At 38.0% G+C, this 20,483-nt stretch overlaps 1 protein-coding gene across 1 annotated transcript in view; it reads left to right on the top strand.

Annotated features, from left to right (window-relative positions):
* LOC139742777 (speract receptor-like) overlaps positions 1 to 20,483 on the top strand; it is a 482,274-nt gene that overhangs the window by 380,537 nt on the left and 81,254 nt on the right. Inside the window, exons 16-17 of the mRNA XM_071653295.1 lie at positions 5,872 to 6,021; positions 7,816 to 7,996. Coding sequence (XP_071509396.1) covers positions 5,872 to 6,021; positions 7,816 to 7,996 — 331 coding nt within the window. The remainder of the gene's footprint in view (positions 1 to 5,871; positions 6,022 to 7,815; positions 7,997 to 20,483) is intronic.

Raw genomic sequence — 20,483 nt, 5'->3', positions numbered from 1 at the left:
AAACCGTAATTTGATTATTTTTCTGTGTTTTTATACAAAATCATTTTCGGAAATAGAGAAAGTCTAGACCTACTACTAGATCTACCGACGTCTCAGGTAGGCTTAACAGTCAGGCCTAACTCGATCTAACGTTAGCGTAGAATGGGTTTAGACCCTGCGGAGTTTGTGATTCCTGTGACTGTGTGGTCGAATCATGACGAGTGTTTGAAAGCAGTACACAGGGTGGTTTACAATTCTCGGCCTAATTGTTACATTTATTTTTGGGCCTTCCTGAGTTAGCGGTCACTAATTTAGTACTGTGATTGTGGACAAGGTGTTGTATAAAACGAATAATTTATGATTTTGTTCGTGCATTGGGGCACGTAATACCGCACTCGGCGCGAGATTCGCCACTGGTCTATTCAACGCGGCGCTACGCGCCTTGTTGAATAGACCAGTGGCTTATCTCGCGCCTCGTGCGATATTCGTGCCCTATGCACTCACAACTCATAAATTATTCGTATATTAATTTTGTTTGTGGAAAATAATTCCATACTTGAAATCCACCTTGCATGCATTAGTTGTTGCAACGTCAGGTGGACATTGACTGGCTTACGGGTTGCCTGGAGCAACCTTTGCTGGGGAGGTATCCATAAAAATATTTAAAAGGTCTGTGTACCCGTGAGTTTGTTCTTACGTTCTTATGATGTAAGCTAATTTATGCATGTTTTCAGGCAGGGTATGTTCTTGGCAACCCGGTGGCTTTCTAAAGGCCTACCTGGGCGTGGCGGCGGCGGGTGCATGCGATCGGCTAATTTATGGATGCTTCTTCTCGTGGGGCCCATTGACGATTTTTTTTCATTAGCCTGTACACTGGTATGATACTGCTTTATTTTATACAATTTGCATGCACGCGCTGTTGCTATGGCTGCGTTTATCAACTTTCCCCTGTTTAAACGGCTTTCGAAAGCCCTTTCGAAAGCCCTTTCGATAGCCCTTTCGATAGCCCTTTCCAAAGCCCTTTCCAAAGCCCCTTCGAAAGCCCACCTACAGCCCTGTACTATTAATGTGCCGCTTGTTTTCGTCGGCTGCGTTTATCAACTTTCTCCTGTTTAAACGGCTTTCCAAAGCCCTTTCCAAAGCCCTTTAGAAACGGCTTTCAAAACAGTTGCGTTTATCAACTCATCGCGAACAATAATTTTTATTCGCACATCCTTGTGCCTGTACTATTAATGTGCCGCTTGTTTTCTAAGAAGGGACGGCGAAAAGCAATTACCATCATAAAGACATATCTTCCTCTGAGAGTGACGAGTCATGCTGCAATGCCACATGAATCAATTGTCTTCCTATCTGTGAGGCAGCTCCAGTTTAGCACATACTTCAAATATTTCTGAGTAGCGGCATGAGACATGGGATCAAAGGGAATGAGACTGTTGTTACTCCACTTCTCAAACCTCCTTGGTGAGAGGTACACCTCCCTGTCCCTAGCATATGCGTGCATTACGCACAACTGTATGTATACACGTGTGTACACGTACTCGTGTGCACTTTAATAATAATAATAATAACTATTTCTTATTGAGCGCTTTTACAGGACCTGATCAAAGCGCTGTACATATATCAACAACCAACATTCACACGGTATGAGATCAACATAATTACAATTGAAACAGTTCAGTCTTGAGCCACTTTACGTGGCGCGCGTCTTTTCAGAAACCGGAAACGCATGGTTGCGTAACCGCAATAGGGCGACCTACAAAGCCGTTTCAAAACAGCTTTGCGTTTATCAACTTCAAAAGGCTTTTACAAACAGGTTTCTGAAAACCTGTTTACGAAACCTGTTTGGAAAGCCACAAATTTGCGGCTTTTGAAAAGGCTTTCCGAAAGGGCTTTCAAAACAGCTTTGCGTTTATCAACTCGCAAAAATTCCTTGAAAGCTGTTTTGGATAACCTGTTTCTGCCGAGAAAAGGAGAGTTGATATACGCACCCTTTCGTAAAGGCTTTTCTAAAGGGCTTTCAAAACAGCTTTGCGTTTATCAACTCGTAAAAATTCCTTGAAAGCTGTTTGGAAAACCTGTTTCTGCCGGGAAAAGGAGTTGATAAACGCACCCTATGTCAGGTGGGCCTGGGCGAGCTGTCGCACTGCGAAGAGCGACTTCATCCTTGCTCGAAAGGGGTTCTTCGGGTTGCCGGTGGCAACCTCTGTTGAAGTAGTATGCATTAAGTAAACAAGCGGGTTTATTCAACTGTATGCAGTTCGCTTTTATTGTGTAATGTAAATGTATGCATGCTTTCGGGCAGGGTATATCCTTGGCGACCCAATGGCTTGCCGGAGGTTCGCCGGAGGCCTACCTGAGCGTGCAGACGACGGGTGCATGTGGTTAGCTAATTTTTAGATTTTCTTTCCATGGGGCCTATTAGTATTGACGAATTTCCGTTCATCAGCTGTATATTCCAATGGTCCTGAGGAACTTATTCACTGTGCACTCGTCGTCGCTATGTCGGGTGGGCCTGGGCGGGCTTTCGGAATGCCAAGAGTTATTTTGTCCTATTTTCCCTTGCATGCACGACCCTTTATTGTATCTTTACTAGTAAGGAGTTACTTGAATATTTGAAAAAGAAAACATGAAAAAACACAGATAAGTGTTTAAATTGTTTGTACCAAAGAAATTGCTTTATATGGTGTTGAAGTAATAATTATGTATTTCATCCATCCTCTGTATAATTATGTTGCTTCGAGAAATCAATAAATTCTATCATTTGAAAAAAAAAAATCTTTTCCCATGAGGATAGCTGGATTTTAGTTTTAGTTTTAGCCAGGATTCGTTTGAGCTGATCTTTAAAACGAAATTTCAGTCCTCCTCTGGGTCTTGTTCTAGTTGCAAGTTCTCCGTATAGCATGATCTTTCGGAGACGGAAAGGCTCCATACGCTGAATATGACCTGCCCAGTGGAGACGATGGCGAAAAATAGTGGCTCCCATGCGTGGTAGTGACACGCGGAGAAGAGCCTCATTGTTGGTAATGTGATCTTCCCATCGAATATTAAGGGTTTGTCGTAGTTTGGATTGCTGGAAGCGTTCAAGTCGCTTGATGTCACGGCGGTACAGCGTCCAGGGGTCCGTTTCATGAATGTCTTATGAGAGACTTTTCGTTCATAAGACTTACTTTTGAGAGGCTTCCTGAAATGGATTTTACTTTTCTTTGAACGTCTCTTAACCCTAAAAGGGCCGGGGGCGGAATCCGCCCCCCCCCCCCTCGACGTTTCGCGCTATAATTCTGTAACGCGAGAAGGCCTCGTCGCGAGGCTTCTTGACTTTGTTTGTTCAAGTCTCGCGCAACTTTTGAGACCAAATTTGCGACGTCCGCGCATACTTTTGCGAAGCCGCGCCCGTTTTTGTAACGGAATGTCACCCCAAAACTGGCACAATTTTGTGATTTTGTGCACATTTCCTATGGAAAACAGTGCTCTGTCATGAAAGTCATAAAAACCTGATTATTTTTACAATTAATCACTTTCATTGATTAGTTTTGTGCTAATTATGGTAGAAAAGTGGTCAGTGACAATTTCCAATGACAGAACAAAGAAAAAACAAAAGTTGAAAAACACAGAAATACATAAGAAATTCTGAAAACAATAAAATACATAAGAATTGAAATGAGTTTTGGAAGTTTGGTGTACAATTGTTGAATATGCTAAAACAGATTTACAGATCAAAAATTAGACTCTCAATGCTTTTAATTAGAATAAAATATGATCTTGAGCTGAATTTGCATAATCAATTAATAAAAATTAGAAATTGATTGTTTAAAAAAATCTTATGACTCAATCTTGTAGATTATGACGCGGGTTTCACGCATGCAAAATTTCATCGCGATCGCACCACCGATGGCCGAGATCTCGATAGCCAAAAAAGCCCGGCCCCTTTAGGGTTAATGCTACATATGAGCGACTTTGGCCATTCTGAGATTTATGTAAAGACTTCTATGTAATGACTTCATGAAACGGACCCTTGATCTCACAAGCGTAGAGAAGAGTAGACAGGACAATTGCACGGAAGACCAGGACCTTTGTCCGGATTGTCAGCGCGTTGAGAAAAAAAAAAGCACGTTTACTATGTCTACCGAAGGCAGAGTGCCCTACCTTGATCCGGTTCTCCACGTCCTTTTCACATATGACGGTTTTTGAAAGGATGTTCCTAAGATATGAGAAATGTTCACCTTCTTCAAGGGCTGCTGCTGATGCTTGTGGGTGGACAGTCGTTCTGGGCTGGTGCAGGTTGGATCAGGGTCTTGGTCTTTAGGTTGTTCACTTTCATCTAAAAGCGTTTGTAATAATGATAATACAGGGTACTTATAATGCGCCAGTTCCACATAGTTAACGTGCTCAAGGCGCAGTAGAAGAGTTAGTTATGAAATACAAAAATCCTTACACAAACATGCACATGAAAATGAATGACACAATAATGATAATGAAAAAAATATACATCATAATATACAATTCTACTGGAAAATGGTCATGAACAAATGAGTCTTGAGGGCAACTTTAAAGGAGTCAACATTCGAAATGTGACGGATAGCTTGAGGCAACTGATTCCACAGGTAAGGTCCAGCATGTGCAAATGACCGATCCCCCATGATTTCTTCGTTTTTGGAACAACAAGCAATCTACAATCGGATGACCTTAAACATCTGGAAGGATTATAAAATGTCAGTAAATTAACATTGTACTCTGAGGCAGATCCGTGTATGCAATGAAAAACAAATAATAATAGTTTAAATGCAATGCGAGATTCAACAGGTAACCAATGCAGTGAGGACAAAACAGGGGTAATGTGAGTATTTCTCCTGGTAAGGGTAACAATGCGGGCTGCTGAATTTTACCATTTTTGTAACCGTGAAAGTTGAGATTGTGGTAGCTGAAATAGGAGTGTATTACCAAAGTCAAGTCGGGATGATACAAGAGCATGAACTATTTTTTCTGTGGCTGAACGAGTTAAATACTTGCGAATAATGCCCAAATTGTAAGTCGCATTGTATAAGTTCAGCGGTCCTTTGTAGGTCATCTACAGTCCGACTTGGAGTGGCGTTGTCGTCAGCATATTGCATCTCACAGACTGAGATGGTGGAAGTCCTTCTCTTTGCACGAAGACGTGAGAGTTTGAAGAGTGGTATTTGGTAATATCAGTAGAAAGAGATCATTAATAATTCAACGCAAGATATTGAAATATATGATTTCTCACGTGCTAATTGACGTACCATTCTGGTCACCTGGTCAAGTCCATCCTTTCTTTGAACATTATTGATGAATTCCATGAATTGTTACATCGGCAAGATTATGCATTATATCGCTTTGAAAACGAGTGAAGTGCCTAACCAACTGAAGAAAAAAGAAAGGTAATGTGTACCCATGTGCAAATGAACTAACCCCTAACTGCCTTTTTTTGCTGTATGCCACTTTGCCGGAGAGGGAGCGAAACAGGTTCAAAAGCAGAACCAAAAGCCGTTGCCCTCAAGAGTTAGACATTCTGTTTCTTTTATCCTCTTTTTATATGCTAACGGTCATTTAGAGTCAAATCGACCTCATGTTTTGATGCAAAATGTGCTTTCAAATGTATAAGACAGCGTAAACAAAGACGATCATGTGTGGAGGCATAACCAAACTTCAGCAGCTCTGATTCGTTTGTTCTGAAGACACAAGGATACCACCATCTCAGTCAGATTCATTCTTATCACAACGAAAGCATACCGTTATGTTTTGCCCAAGAACCGCAAGGCCAAGTTTACGATTGTTCACACTGTCGTAGAGCTAGAATGAACCCCAAAAAAAATCCAATTTGTTTGGCCTCATGTGACTTTTATTCTATCGTTATTCCCTCATTTCCTTCGGCAGACCTCTTGTGGAAAGCGCCTGAAATCTTACGGCGATCCGCCTGGGAGCCTGAGGGGACGCAAAAAGGAGACGTGTACTCATTTGGAATCATTTTGTACGAGATCGTGCTTCGCCAAGGACCATTCGGAGGCGTCGACCTGAGCCCTAAAGGTAGATCAACAATTTATCGAATGTTAAGTTGTTTGTAAATCTTACTTATCTACACATCCATTAAAGGCATAATTTACCATTTGCAGATGTAACAAAAACCCAGCATTAGTGCTTCAAAATAGTTCTAACATCTGAGTTAGGGGTGGAAACAACGAGTGTAAAAATTTGAACATTGAGAATGATCGCACAAAAGACACAATCAACTGATGTTCAGGCGGTTTATTAACAGTGATATTGTGGGTACAGACAATGATCAATATAACAATTATACATATCTCAGCACAGTGAGAGTGCGATAACTTACATGCATTACAGCCAAATCTTAAATCACAAGGTCCATGTGATCCCCTGGAAATGTCCAAAGACGATGTTCGATGCACAGATGAACGATCCTTGATGCACCGAAGAATGATTCCTCCGACATAAATCCAGAGACACAGGTTACAATAATCCAGGGTATAGATCAAGGGTAAAAAAACAGGGTTATAAGTCCACAGCGATACGTGCAGAATCCAAACGTTGTGACGATCGCGTCCAGTCGATGCGTGAATGATGATTCAGCCAATGATATCCCGTTAGGAATCCAGCCCGTCACAGCTTTGACGTAGCAATGTCCATTGACATAAAAATGGAGTCTATCTCCAGTGTAGGCAAATTAATTCTCTGCAGGCAAAATGTCTCCCAGGCCTTGTCTCCACAAATATAGCAGGTCAGCAGGTAACACAGGACTGACTATAACAAGTCGCTTCAGAGCCAGAAGTGACATAACTCTCAGAGCAGAGGTGTTGGGCACTCTGCCTACCTCAGAATTTCTGTGGCTTATATAGGTCCATTCACCCCTTTCTTGAATGTTCTGTAATTTGCTCCAACCTGGGGCTACACATTTCTACCTACTTGCACATACTTGCAAGTTCAAGACCGTTCCGGAAATCTTAGCTGACTCACTGCCTAACTATGTGCATAACATCCTACCTAAGATAACTACCAATCACATTGGGCTACAAGGACAGTGTATGTTTTTCATCACCCAGCCAAATATGTAAGCACTTCGTAGATCATTCTAGATTGGGTGAGCTTATATTGTATTTCCTGTCACATGTAGGTACTGTAGCTGTACCAAATAGAAAGTTCTCCACTTATCTGGTCAACCTGTATACATACACATTTTAAACAACCATGCACACAGTACACCAAACATGTACATAACTACTAGTGTGTACATTTGTGGCACCGGTATAGTCAATGTTAAGTATTGTTAAATATACAAAATGTGAACAATAGTTATAATAAAAATGCTTCCAGACTAAACCGTCTAGAGTTATGGTTTAATGAGAAAAATAGTGATATCTCCTTATATTTTAGGCTCTATTGCAAAAATTTTATGCGGTAGGATGTTTTGTGATACAACTTACCTCCACATATGCGTCAAAGGTGATATCTTGAACATTTTTAAAATCACTGCTCCCAAAGGTAAACAGTACCTTTAAGAGGTACTTCCAGAGTATTACAAAAATATTTTCTTGCAAGTCTGTTTCATGACTTTGAAAATACTACTAAGCCTTCACAGATTTGTCAAAATCCGTCGGAGCCGTCGGAACCGGTATGTCATCTGTATACGACGTTTGCTACCTAATAACTCTTTTTTTTTCTTTGGTTCTACGTTAGACTGATGATTTGCATCGTACATGTATGTACTATGATTATCTTTATCAACACAATAATAATGAACGCAGTGCTCATCATATGACCTTAATAAATATCTAGCTTACCATTGCTTTTATACTGTCATCTAAGAATTGTACGAGAAAGTGAAGTGCCCTAATGGACCTGTGCCCTTCCGGCCCAATGTGATGGAGGTAGAGGATTGTGCGGAATGTCTGCTAACAACGATGCAAGAATGCTGGGCCGAGGACCCTGAAACCCGTCCGGACTTCAAATCTATAGCTGCCAAACTCAAGCCACTGCACAAGGGCATGTGAGTATGCTTAGTCCATGCGGGTTGCTAGTGAACCAAAAAATTTCCTCCATTATTCAGAATACGCATGCTTTTATTCTTATGCCTCCGCCACGAAGTGTCGCCGGAGGCATTATGTTTTCTGTTTGTCCGTCCTTCCGTCCGTCCGTCCTTTCCTCCGTCCGTAATCAATTTTGTGGACAGCGTAATTAAAATCCATTTGAAGTATCCTAATGAAAATTGGCATGTATATGCATGAGTAGACAAAATTGTGTCAATCAGTTTGTGGGTGCACATGCTCAAGGTCAAAGGTCAAGGTCAAATACTCAAAATTTCACTAACCCCCCCCCCCCCCCACGCACACACACACACATATCTATGGTGGCCTGAAGGTATTTTCTTGAAACTTTGTGTAAACGTGTATTACCCAGTAAAGATTCTATAGAGAAAGTTTTGGACCATGAGGTCAAAGGTCAAGTGAAAGTGGTAAAATTTAACTCTTTTCATCATATCTCGGAAGTGGTCCAAGGTATGTTTATGGAATTTAGTACATATGCATGTACTGCCTTAAAGTGATTCGCGTGGGAGGTTGGGGGTCATGGGTCAAAAGTCAATGGTCAAAATGTCAAGGTTAACTCCTCAAAATGTCACTATTTCCCTAATATCTGCAATGCCTGGAGATGTTTTCTTGAAACTTAGTGTATACATGTATCACCCAATAGAGATTTTCTGAAAACGTTTTTGGCCGATTCTCATGGTCGGACATCCTGGTATTTTGTGTGTCACGGGGTCATGGATAGCGGTTGGAGTGAAAACAAATCATAGTCCTATAGTCGCGTGAGCCTGGAGTGGTATCGCTGTACGTGTTTTCTGCCGGGGGCCCCGCGAGCATAGCGCTAGCGCAAGCTGTACTACTGTAGCTGTGCGGGCGGCAGGATTAGGCCCTATATAGGCCTACCCTAAATTAGGCCCTACCCTAAGTACTAAAGTACTAACGTTAGGCCTATAGACCTACTAGGAGTTTCTATGAGATACTAAGTAAGCGTAGATATCGGGGTAGGGCCTACTCAAAGAGGTTCACTGCACATCTGGCCATTTTGTCGGGTCGTTGATCCAGAGTCCTGCCGCGATTTCATACGGGCACAGGTCCAGTCCGGCTGCCTTCAACTTGGCAAAATACCGGGACCGATCGACAGGATCCAGATTTTTAGAATATTGCTGGCGAAACATGATGCATGTATCTCATGTGGCACAAATGACAAAAGGAATAATGAAAATAATAATTATAATAATAATAAGGTCTTATTTACCCAGGATAGCCTCTTCAGTGTTGCCACTGCTCTACCAGAGGGCCCTGCTATTATTATTACCCTAGCATTGCCAGGTACCCATTTATACACCTGGGTCGAGAGGGACACAGTGGGTAAAAACATCTTGTTCAAGGACGTAAGCACTGGGCGGGATTCGAACTCGGGTCCTCCGATCGGGAGTCGGGAGTCTTATCCACTATGCCACAATGCCCCCACATGTCGTCTGCTTAGAGTTGCACATAAATTATACGCGTCGCACATGCACAGCAGTATGCGCATTATGCAGGCTAGCGCTTGCAAGCTGTTTGTTTTCACTCCAGTCAACCGGAAGTGACGTGTAGCCGACCACAAGAATAGGTCTAGGTCAAAAGGTCAAAGGTCAAGTGAATATTCTAAATTTCACTTCTTCCATATTTCGGAGGTGGCGCAAGGTATTGTCATGAAACTTAGTAAGCTTATAAAGGAAATGGAACAAATAGTATTTTCTTTTATCTTGGATGATAAACCAGACAAAATTAACCGACAAACAATATTTGGAGATTATTGTCAGGGAGGTTTAAAGATGTTTCATTTTCTATACGTAGTTTCTGGACTTTAAATCACCTGGCTGAAAAGATTATTAATTGATCAAAACAGAGGAAAATGGAAATGTTTTTTGAACATCATTTAGATAATTAGGGGTAATACAATTTGGTATTGTAATATGGCCGGAACAAGAAGATCAATTTGATTCAAAGCTGTTTTATACATGAAATTCGTAAGACTTGGTGTGAATATACTTTTCTCCTAATTTATCTGTAGAACAAGTGAAAAATAAGGTAGTTTGATTTAGTTAATTACTGAGATTGTTTTTAAGAAAGCAGTGCTTCAAAGGGATATATCAAAGCTTAAACAAATATTGAGTGATGATCTTTTTAAAGTTTTGAACAGTTTCGGGCTAAATATGGTGTTTTTTGTTATTTTTTCATTCAGTTATTCATGCAATCCCCTTAGAGTGGAAAAATATATTGAAAATAAATCAGTAAATGATAATGAAGTAAACACGCAGCAAGAAGATGCGATGATATGATTTTTTCAAAAGAACCAAAATATGTCGATGTATATATACCGAATATCATGTGATAAGATATTTAAACCACCTACATCGGAAAAGAAATGGGAAAAAATATTTAACCAAAATTTAGACTGGATTAAAATACACAATGTTCCTTATATATCCACCCGGAATCAAAGACTTCGTTATTTTCAATATAAAATTCTGCATAGAAATGTTGGTGTTAATGAATTACTTTTTGCAATTGGACTGTCTAACACAGACCTCTGTGGGCTTTGTTCGAGTTCCGCTGAAACAAAAATTGCACATTTGTTTTGGGAATGCGATGTTACTCAAAGGTTTATTGCTCAAATAAGTGATAAGTGGAAATCACAGGTGAAGCTGCACCAAGCCAGGGTCCCGTTCACACAGTTGTGGACCATAGGTGGTGTTACAATTTAATTAATCTCACACAGAATTTTGCCTTGCATTTTATGTTGGTCATACCCCTTGATTTCGGTTTTGTAAATACTTCACAAATTGTTATAATAATGTGTACATAAAAGTGAATGGCACGAGTGTGATCGACTTATCATTTAAGTCCGCCCATGTGACAATGAAATTATGTAACAGAATCAAACCCAAATTACTAGAAGTGCTTTTATACTTGGTTCTTCAGGAAACCGAAGTGTTATAACGGTGTTTATTTGTATGCAAAATACTTTATATTTTCTGTAAGAAATAAAAGAAATCATTTCGTTTTAGTCAATTTTGTCAATTTTTAAAGCAAACGAAGAAAGTACAGGAATATATGTCTGATAAACTAAAGGTTTTAAATCTAATATTAATTGGAATCGTATACGTTTTGTAGCTGCCTGTCAAATCTGTAATATTTGTCTTTATGTATTATATGACATGTAACATTTATTTTTTACCTGAATGTTGAGTAAATAAAGTTTCTGTGTGAAAAAAAAATGAAACTTAGTACATATCTATGCATGTACTGCCTGGTGATATTAGGGTAATAGGATCAAAGGCCAGGTTAGAATACTAAAATTTTACTATTGCTACTTTAATGTTGAAATTAACCTTTTTGTCCATACCTTGGAGATTACTCAATGCAAAAACTTATGAAAGGATCAAAGGTCAAGTAAAAATCCTCAAATCCCCAAATACCCGCTCTCTTAAACAATATAGCCATTGATCCAATCAAACCTACTTCAAGGAAAGTGAACAATCAACACATTTGTGACACAACATGTCATTTTTATTTCTTGCCAGTTATGTGAAACTGTCATCACACATTGTCAAGACATACTATAGACTTATTGGGAGAACCATGCATTATGGCGGAGGTATACTAGTCGCTATAGCGACATTTCTAGTTCCGTTTGGTTGGTTTTGTTTTGTTTTGTTTTGTTTTTTGTTTTTTTTCAAAGTCTAACAAGGTCAAAGTTCAAAAGGTCAATGAACTTACACTGAAAAACACTCTAATTACAAATTTGCGATATTCTGGCGAAACATCTCTTGGCGTTTGCCTTGTTTTCAAGTGATGTAATTTATCCAACATTTCTCGAAGCATGAGACAATGGGCCGGATGCATATTAGGAAGCAATTGCTTCAAGCACAAGCACAAGCTTTTCAAGCAAAAGATGAAGTTCAAGCAATTGCTTAAATCCTTATGCATACAGTACCTTGTGCTTGCGCTTATACCTTTTGCTTGCCCTGCACAAGCAATTGCTTGCGTTTTCAACAAAAGGGACGTCACGCCTGTGCGAACACAAGAACAAAGGCGGGTGTGACAGCATGTATTTGAAAGGGCGTATGTGAGCAGAAACATTTCCTGACATAGCAGGAGAGCTATGAAATGACACTCATAAATGCACACACACAGACGCACACACACACATCTATACACGCACACGTACTGGCTGATTCCCATCGCTGCTTATAGTAGCCCGGATATGCCAGGTCGCACATGGAGAGAGGCCTCCTTGCTCTCCACAGATGTCAGACATCCTACCTGTTTCTCATCACATTTTTCGTGCTAACCCCCTGGACATTCCCCTTGTTGAAACGAAAAAGTTTCTCTTACATCTTAGGAGACATTTCTTGTAGATTTATGCCACTCCTGCACAACTTTTCATTCATTCATTCATTCATTTATTTCCATATCAAAACATAACATCTACAAATATCAAAATACAATTGCCTTAGAACATTTATACATTTTGAATGGAGGGATCATAGAAAGCACACAAGAGGCTTGTTCGAAATGATCCCCTACAAACAATTATCAATACATTTCAACTAAACAATTATCATACAAACTCATTTGATAAAACAAATGTCAAAGATACAATGAAAAGAGAAGAAAAGAGGCAGAGGTGGAAACAGTGCATACTTATACTTACAGTTTCAGATACATTTCATCAAAAATATGTTTTTTATAAAGCCTTTTAAATTGACGTAAAGTCTTGCTACTCTTGAGTGTTGGAGGAAGAGTATTCCAAAGAATAGGGCCATGGTAAAAAATGGAGGATTGAGTTTTTGAAATCCGGTTTAATGGTGTGTGAATATTTTTTGCATTCCTGGTATTATAATTGTGTATAGAACAATTCAAAGTGAAATGGTTGTGAAATACTTCAAAAAGAACATTGTTGGAAACTTTAAACATAAAAATCATACTTTCCAAAGAAATAAATTCTTGAACAGGTAAAATTTTCATCTTAAGAAATAATGGCTTACTGGGAGCTAAATATGAAGAGTTGGTTATCAAACGAATATTGCGTTTCTGTAGTTTATGAATACGATCAATATTTTTCTTTGTAGTAAAACCCCAAACAATACTAAAATATTTTATGTGAACTGAAACAAACGAATAATACAGCATCTTTAAAATATTCAGTGGAAGAAATTGTAATTTGTACAGAACACCAATGCTTTTCGATATTGTTGAACATATATGATTCACATGAGAATTCCAGGACAATTTATCATCAATAAAAACACCCAAAAATTTTATATCATATACTCGTTTAATTTCCTCATCTCTATACATCAATTTCAAATTACTGTCAATTTTAGTTCTTGTTCCAAATAATATATAATTGGTCTTATCAACATTCAAAATCAATTTGTTTACCGACAACCAATTTCTTATACAATCAAGTTGAACATTCATATTATAAAATAATGTCTTTGGGTCTGTGCCTTTACAAAATACACTTGTGTCATCTGCAAATAATATGTAATCTACATCATATGTTGAATACGGCAAATCATTTATATACAATAAAAAAAGAAGAGGCCCAAGAATAGACCCTTGTGGTACTCCACATTTTATTTCTTTAAGATTAGATGGGACATCATTGATATTTGTTAATTGCTTACGATTTGAGAGATAACTTGTAAATAATTTCAATGGAGTGCCCCTAACACCATAATAACATAATTTTTGTAACAAAATGAAATGGTCTATAACATCAAATGCTTTGGTTAAATCAATAAATACCGTTAAAGCATATTCTTTATCATCTATAGCCTGATTTATCTTATTAATTAGTTGTAATATTGCCGTTTCTGTTGAATATTTCTGCCTAAAACCATATTGATTACTAATAAGTATATTATGTTTATTCAAAAATTCTATTAACCTTTTATAAATACATTTTTCTAATATTTTCGAAAATATAGGCAATACTGATATTGGACGATAATTATTCACATCAGTTAATTGTCCTTTTTTATGTATTGGTGTGACTCGTGCAATTTTCATTTCTTCAGGGAAAGTACCAGTACGCAAACATTCATTAAAAATAATACATAACGGAACACAAATCAATGAAATAACACATTTTACCACCTTGATATCAATATCATCAATACCAGAGCTGATGTTGTTCTTCATGTTATTAACTATAGTTATTATTTCATCATTTGTTATTGGCTTCAAAAAAAGAGTATTACTATTTGGCATTTTCAAATAATCTTGAAAAGACTTATTCTCATTTACATCATTTTTTAAATCTTGCAATTTTGAACCAATATTAACAAAATATTCATTGAATGTGTTCACAATATATTGACTATTGGTAACTTTTTCATTACCGAGATGAAGAGACTCAATAACTGTATTTTTCTGACTTTTATACAAAATATTATTAATCAATTTCCAAATGTGACTGTGCACCTCAAAACGAACATAAAGTCGCTCACACTGATTTTGCGTGAGGACTGAAAATAAGTGAAATGGGTCAACCTAGCCGAACTTGACTTTTTCATATTTTCTGAAAGAGCAGGTCTTCTTTTACGTTATGCTAAAATTTGGTATCATAAAACGGGCAGGCAAGTGTGCTTTTTAGCAGTTTATCTCGAACATTTTTGGTAGAATAGTGTGATTAAGTGTGTCTTTAGAATCCCTTTTTCATTTCTGACAAACCTTGTCCACACTCGTCACTTTCAACTCTAATAACTTTTGAAAGGATAGTGCTACTGCTTTGAAAGTTGGCATTAATATTATGGACAGAATGTGTAAATGAGGCATGCTTAATTTCAGTTTAATCTGACAATCCCTTCATTGTTGTTACTCTGGTGGTTTACTTCCTGTTTTTTGTCCCATTCATCACACAGCCAGCACGGTTTGTTAAAGATTAAGCGCTTGAATAGATACTGTACTTCAGAGCCTCTTTTCTCAGTTCACACTTTTCCTGAGTTTGTGCTTTCTTTCCAATATTTAGATAGGTTAGGAGAGTCCATTTGATTTGAGTTATACATCATTTTAAAGCTTAAAGTCTGCTCTTTCAGAATATGGTCTTAACTAAAAATTCATGTCTGGCGACTTTTTGTTTGTTTTGAGGTGCAGGGTCACAAATACTCTTCATATTACCTTTTACTTTGTCAAATTTCCTATTAAAATAATCTCTTTTAGCTTGTCGTATCTTCATAGTTACATAATTCCGACATTTTCTATACATTTCCTTTCGATACAAAGTGGGATTCAAAAGATATTTCTTATACAATTGTGATTTTTTATGACAAAGCTTTAATAAATCCTTTGTTAACCATGGTTTTTTATTTCTATTCTTTGGACAAAATAATTTCTTTGGAAAACATTCTTCATAATTTTCTTGAAATATTTGCAAAAAATACCGTAATTATCATTTACATCATCTTCAACAAAAACATTTTCCCACCGTATATTAATCATCTTCATAAAAAATATCCGTAAATTAGATTCATTAATCAAACGTCTCTGATTTTTACATGGCAATACATTCTTGATATAAGTAGGGTCTGATAGAATGGCAAAAATCGGTAAATGATCACTGATGTCATTTACAAGAATGCCTGATTGTATAGGGATAGTTACATTTGTAAGGATATTATCTAACAAAGAAGCAGATGTTTGGGTGATACGTGTAGGACTATTGATAACTGGTTGTATATGAAAACTTAACAACAAATCTAAAAATAAATTAACCTTATAATTAACATTCAGTTTTGTTAAATCGACATTGAAATCACCCAAAATAAAACAATTGCATAATTTTAGGTCGATCTTATCCAATAGAATTGTAAAATCTGTAATAAAAGCATCAATATTTTGACATGGTGGGCGGTATATAACACCTATAACAGTTTTTTTACAGTGAACATTACTAGGGATTTCTACAAAAATGCTTTCATATGACTCAGAAAAAGCTGTTAAATCATCTCTTACAAAACATTTCAACGACTCATGTGTATACACATCTGTTCCACCACCTCTCTTATTTTTCCTATTATTACAAAAAAAAATATAACCATCAAGGGAATACATATCTATTGATGAGGATGAATTCAACCATGTTTCTGTTACTCCTATAACTTTAAATCTATGACTAATACTACTGAGACAAACGTTCAAAATTGCATGGTAAACTTCTGCAATTAAAATAAACTAAGGAAAATTAGTTTGAATATACATCCCCATACTTTAGATTAAATTCAGAAACATCAAGGTAAGTATTTAACAAATCATTACTACTCATTACATTGGCATTATCCATTTTGAGGTGATTGGGGGTTATTGAGAATTAGACTTTTTACACTTTTTGGGTACTGACAGTAAGACTTTCGACATTTTTAAGGCAAAATTTCATACAGTGTAATTGTGCATAGATGAACATGCATGTATCATGACTAACTGAGTTTCCAATTGAACAGAGGTTAGAAATAGAATGAAGAGAAAGTAACTAAAAACAAAATATTGACACATTAAAAAACTGTTATATCTAAACAAACATTACAAACTAAACCAAATTGTGATCTCAGAAATGACAATGATAAGCTGGGTAGAAGCACTGGATTGATCATATATTAAAGTTTACCAGGAAAATCAATAGCAGGAGGCATATCAGAAAAAAAAAAACTTTGGTCTTTCTTTTATAAAATATGAAATTGATACTTGAAAGAAAACGTCCCGGTTAAGCAAAAGCTCAAGCTCGTTATACAGAGCTTGGAAAATCGTAAGCAATTGCTAGCAAGAACTAGCATACGTTTTTTAAGCAAATGGTTGGTCTCTGTGGGCAGCAAGCAATTGCTTGTGCTTGCTAGCAAAAGCTTTTGCACGCAAGTCATTGCTTGTTTTTATGCACACGGATTCAAGCAAAAGGCTAGCACAAGCAATTGCTACTTTTTATGCATCCGGCCCATTGTAGGAATGGATGAATCGATACAAAATTACGTAAAAAAACCCCGAAGCCATATCTGTGTTGGTCACAAAGGAATGCCGGCAATGTAATCCAATTAATGCACCACCGGCCGACAGAAGTTTGTCCCTAAAAGGTAACAGTGGTGTGTTAGGTGTACTCAACTTCGAGGAAAAAACAAAACAAAATAATACTAGTGTAAGTACACAAATTTTTCTTACCGATAACGAGCACATTCACGACCTCGTCATGATCGTCAAGGATGTGTCCACCTCCAGATCAGCCAAACAGAAACATAACATGGCTTCGTGTACCTTAGAATGAATTGAGCCAATTTAACTTGGTTATAATTGTCTTCATTAACAAAAAACAGAGCTTGCTTCACCCTATTCATGATATCATACATGCAGTTTCATAACAATTGACTCTTCGCGTGCTCTAACTGCCTACTGGCACAGAAAACGTCATAGCATACCTTGTACACAGCACCCAGAGTCACCGGCATAGAACGGATAAAATTAATGGAGTAATGTGATATATCTTTTCCATCTAAAAAAGGCACAATAAATATATGTACGGCATAATTAATGTACATACTGTTATGAATAATGAAACTATTCATGAAAGAAAACATGATCGTAAGTCAGAAAGACTTCTCCCTTTAAAGACACTGTGATTATAATTACACACTCGTTCCCAAAAATGGCACCGACTATGGATCGAATTCACATTTTTCTTTAAGATGATGGAAGACCCGTCCTCTTCTGTCATACATAAAAAGACTAACTGAGACACATTTCCGTTCATACGAGGGGCGACTGAAAAGTTTTAAGCCTCCGAGATATGATAAGTACTTTATTGCCCTATTTTGCAACAATGTCCCCCTGTGAGTCCACACGCTTCCTCCCGTGGGGACGGAGTGTCTTGATGAAGCAGTGGTAACAGTCTTTCAGTAGGTAGGAGTCGACGGCATCAAAGACCTCCTCATAGGTGGTGCAAAATTCTGACACGATATTTGCTTGTACGACAATTTCTCCGGTCTTATTTTCTCCGAGGACATGTGGTTAGAGTAATAGGGTTGTGATAGGGTATTAGGTTTAGTGTGCGAGGACTAGGACTGAGGTTGGGACTGTGTTTGTGTGTAGGTTTTATGTTTCACTTAGCGTGCAGATGTAGGAAGCAATTGTCGCAGGAGCAAATGTCATGGAACCGCATTGTCCAGCCAAATCCGTCTGAAGATTTGGGAGGAAGTGGAAGTAAGACGGCACTAGGTCTGATGAATATGGTGGATGTGGAACAACTTAGAAGCCGTCGCTACCACTGATGAATGCACTTGAGCCTTGTCCTGGCGAAACAAGACGCGTTTTGTAGTCATTCTTCGCCTCTTTTCTTGATTTTCCCCTTAGGAGCTTCAGGAGGTCAGAGTAGTATTGTCCATTGATACTACCTTCCTTCTGAAGTCAGACCATGCTATGACTATAGATGTTTGATGGGTAGAATTAAGATATATGAAAGATTTAAGAGGCCAAATTGGGTCTTCAAATCTTGATCATTTTTATATTAGGCTCAACACTTTTCATCCACCCCTCGTAGATAACAAACAAATAACAGGTTGCCCTTAACGACCGCCTCATCGGGGTCTTCCAGATCCTATCCTGTCATAAAAATGCAGTGATGGAATATGCACCACCCATCCTACATCCACCTACATCCACAGACATCCACCTACATGTATGGACAATAAGCTAGTCCAGACACGATAAGGTAGTTCAGACACAATGAGCCACTTCGTAGTTAGGTCATGAGCACGTCGGTACAAATGACATTTTGTTTTTCTTAGTTGGTAAAGCTCTTTGCTGGTTTTCAGTGTGACATAATGCATGAGCTTGCCCGTCATACCAATCTACGGAATTCATCAATCACGTTTAAACAAAGAATGAACTTGCTTAGATCAGGTGTCAAGAATGGTCCATCAGTTTGCAGTGAATGTCTTAACAAACTTTTTCTATTAATACATTATTGCCAAATGCTGTTTGGTTGTCCGATGCTGTCAGGTGAATGTGCTGCCAAACAACATTTATACGGATCACATGAAGAATCTATATATCACAGATGCTTATGTCAGTGAATCTCAAATCCAACATGTACAAACAAGGAGGTTTTTAGAGAAGGAGTGGAATCTCTTCGCAATTTGTGCAAATTTATACGTTGGTTCTATAGCATGCCAATTTAATGCTTAGCATTTCCCTGGCTTTGATGTTCCGGTCTCAAAGCCGCTCTTCCATAGAGTTTGGATATAGAGACCAAAGAATATGTTCTCGATTTTAACAATTATAAACTGTATTTCAGAGGAAATGTTGAAATCCTGTATGGACCTTGGTGATAATCTTGTAGGGAACAACACTCTAAGTTTTTCGTCAAATATCCTTGTTTTTAACACCCCGGACTGTATTTCATAAAGATGTTAGATAAACCATATTGTGCAAACTTGTGCATAATCTTTTTCGCGAGGAATAGCACCTGAATGTTGAATCTTTCAAATTAAATGATTGGCTAATGCGTGTTTCTGCGTGTTTAGTAGCATTTTTACAGTTAAAGAAGTACAATTTGCCCTAATTTTCTTCGCGTGTCCCATATTCTTTGCACACTAAACAATTGATGCCGAAAATATGGCAACGGGACTGTGGAGCCGCGAAATGTGAAAATGCCGGGAAATGTTCAAATGTCTAGCCGGGAAATGTGCAAATTTTATCAACGGGAAATGTGCAAACGTCGCCGGGAAATGTGGACATCGTTTACTTTAGCGATATGTGTATAAAGATGCTCGATAAACTGTATATCAAAACTCCGCATGAACATCCACCATTTATATTTTCTTAATAAAATACTTGACAGATTTTCACCAAAGTTGGCAGGGAGCACCATTATGGCAATGGGATCTCAATTTGTTTGAATTAGCCACCCTCCTTTCCCGGGAGGGGGGGGGGCGACCTCAAAGTCCTAGAACTATGGTTTTATCAAAATTCTTCTTCTATTCTATAACAAAATAAGATAGAGCTAATAGGTTGGTACTATAGATACATTGATTACAGTAGTTTTAAGTTTAATGGCAGATCCTGGGATGCCGGGCACGGGGGCCATGTGGGGAATGGAGGGGCACGGGGAGATGGGTCAAAACTTAAAGGACAAGTCCATCTTCATATACATGTGAACTGAGTGAATGCAGCAATATCAGTAGAAAACAGTGAGAGTTTGAGGAAAATCGGACAATGTGTTCAAAAGTTATGAATTTTTAAAATATCTCCGCAGTCACTGCTGGATGAGAAGACTACTATAGTGTTTGATGTCACATGCGTAGAACGATATAGGGAAAACAACAAGCGAACTTCATAATTTCTTTTTATTTGAAAAAAGTGCACATTTCCTTGACTTGTCACTGAGGTATCATTCCCCCTGCCTTCTGAAAGAGGCGT

This window comes from Diadema antillarum, unplaced genomic scaffold (genome assembly GCF_040938485.1).
Source record: "Diadema antillarum isolate AM-2024a unplaced genomic scaffold, OU_Dant_1.0 seq00001020_RagTag, whole genome shotgun sequence".
Taxonomy (NCBI): domain Eukaryota; kingdom Metazoa; phylum Echinodermata; class Echinoidea; order Diadematoida; family Diadematidae; genus Diadema; species Diadema antillarum.
This window is presented reverse-complemented; position numbering and strand designations above follow the sequence as displayed.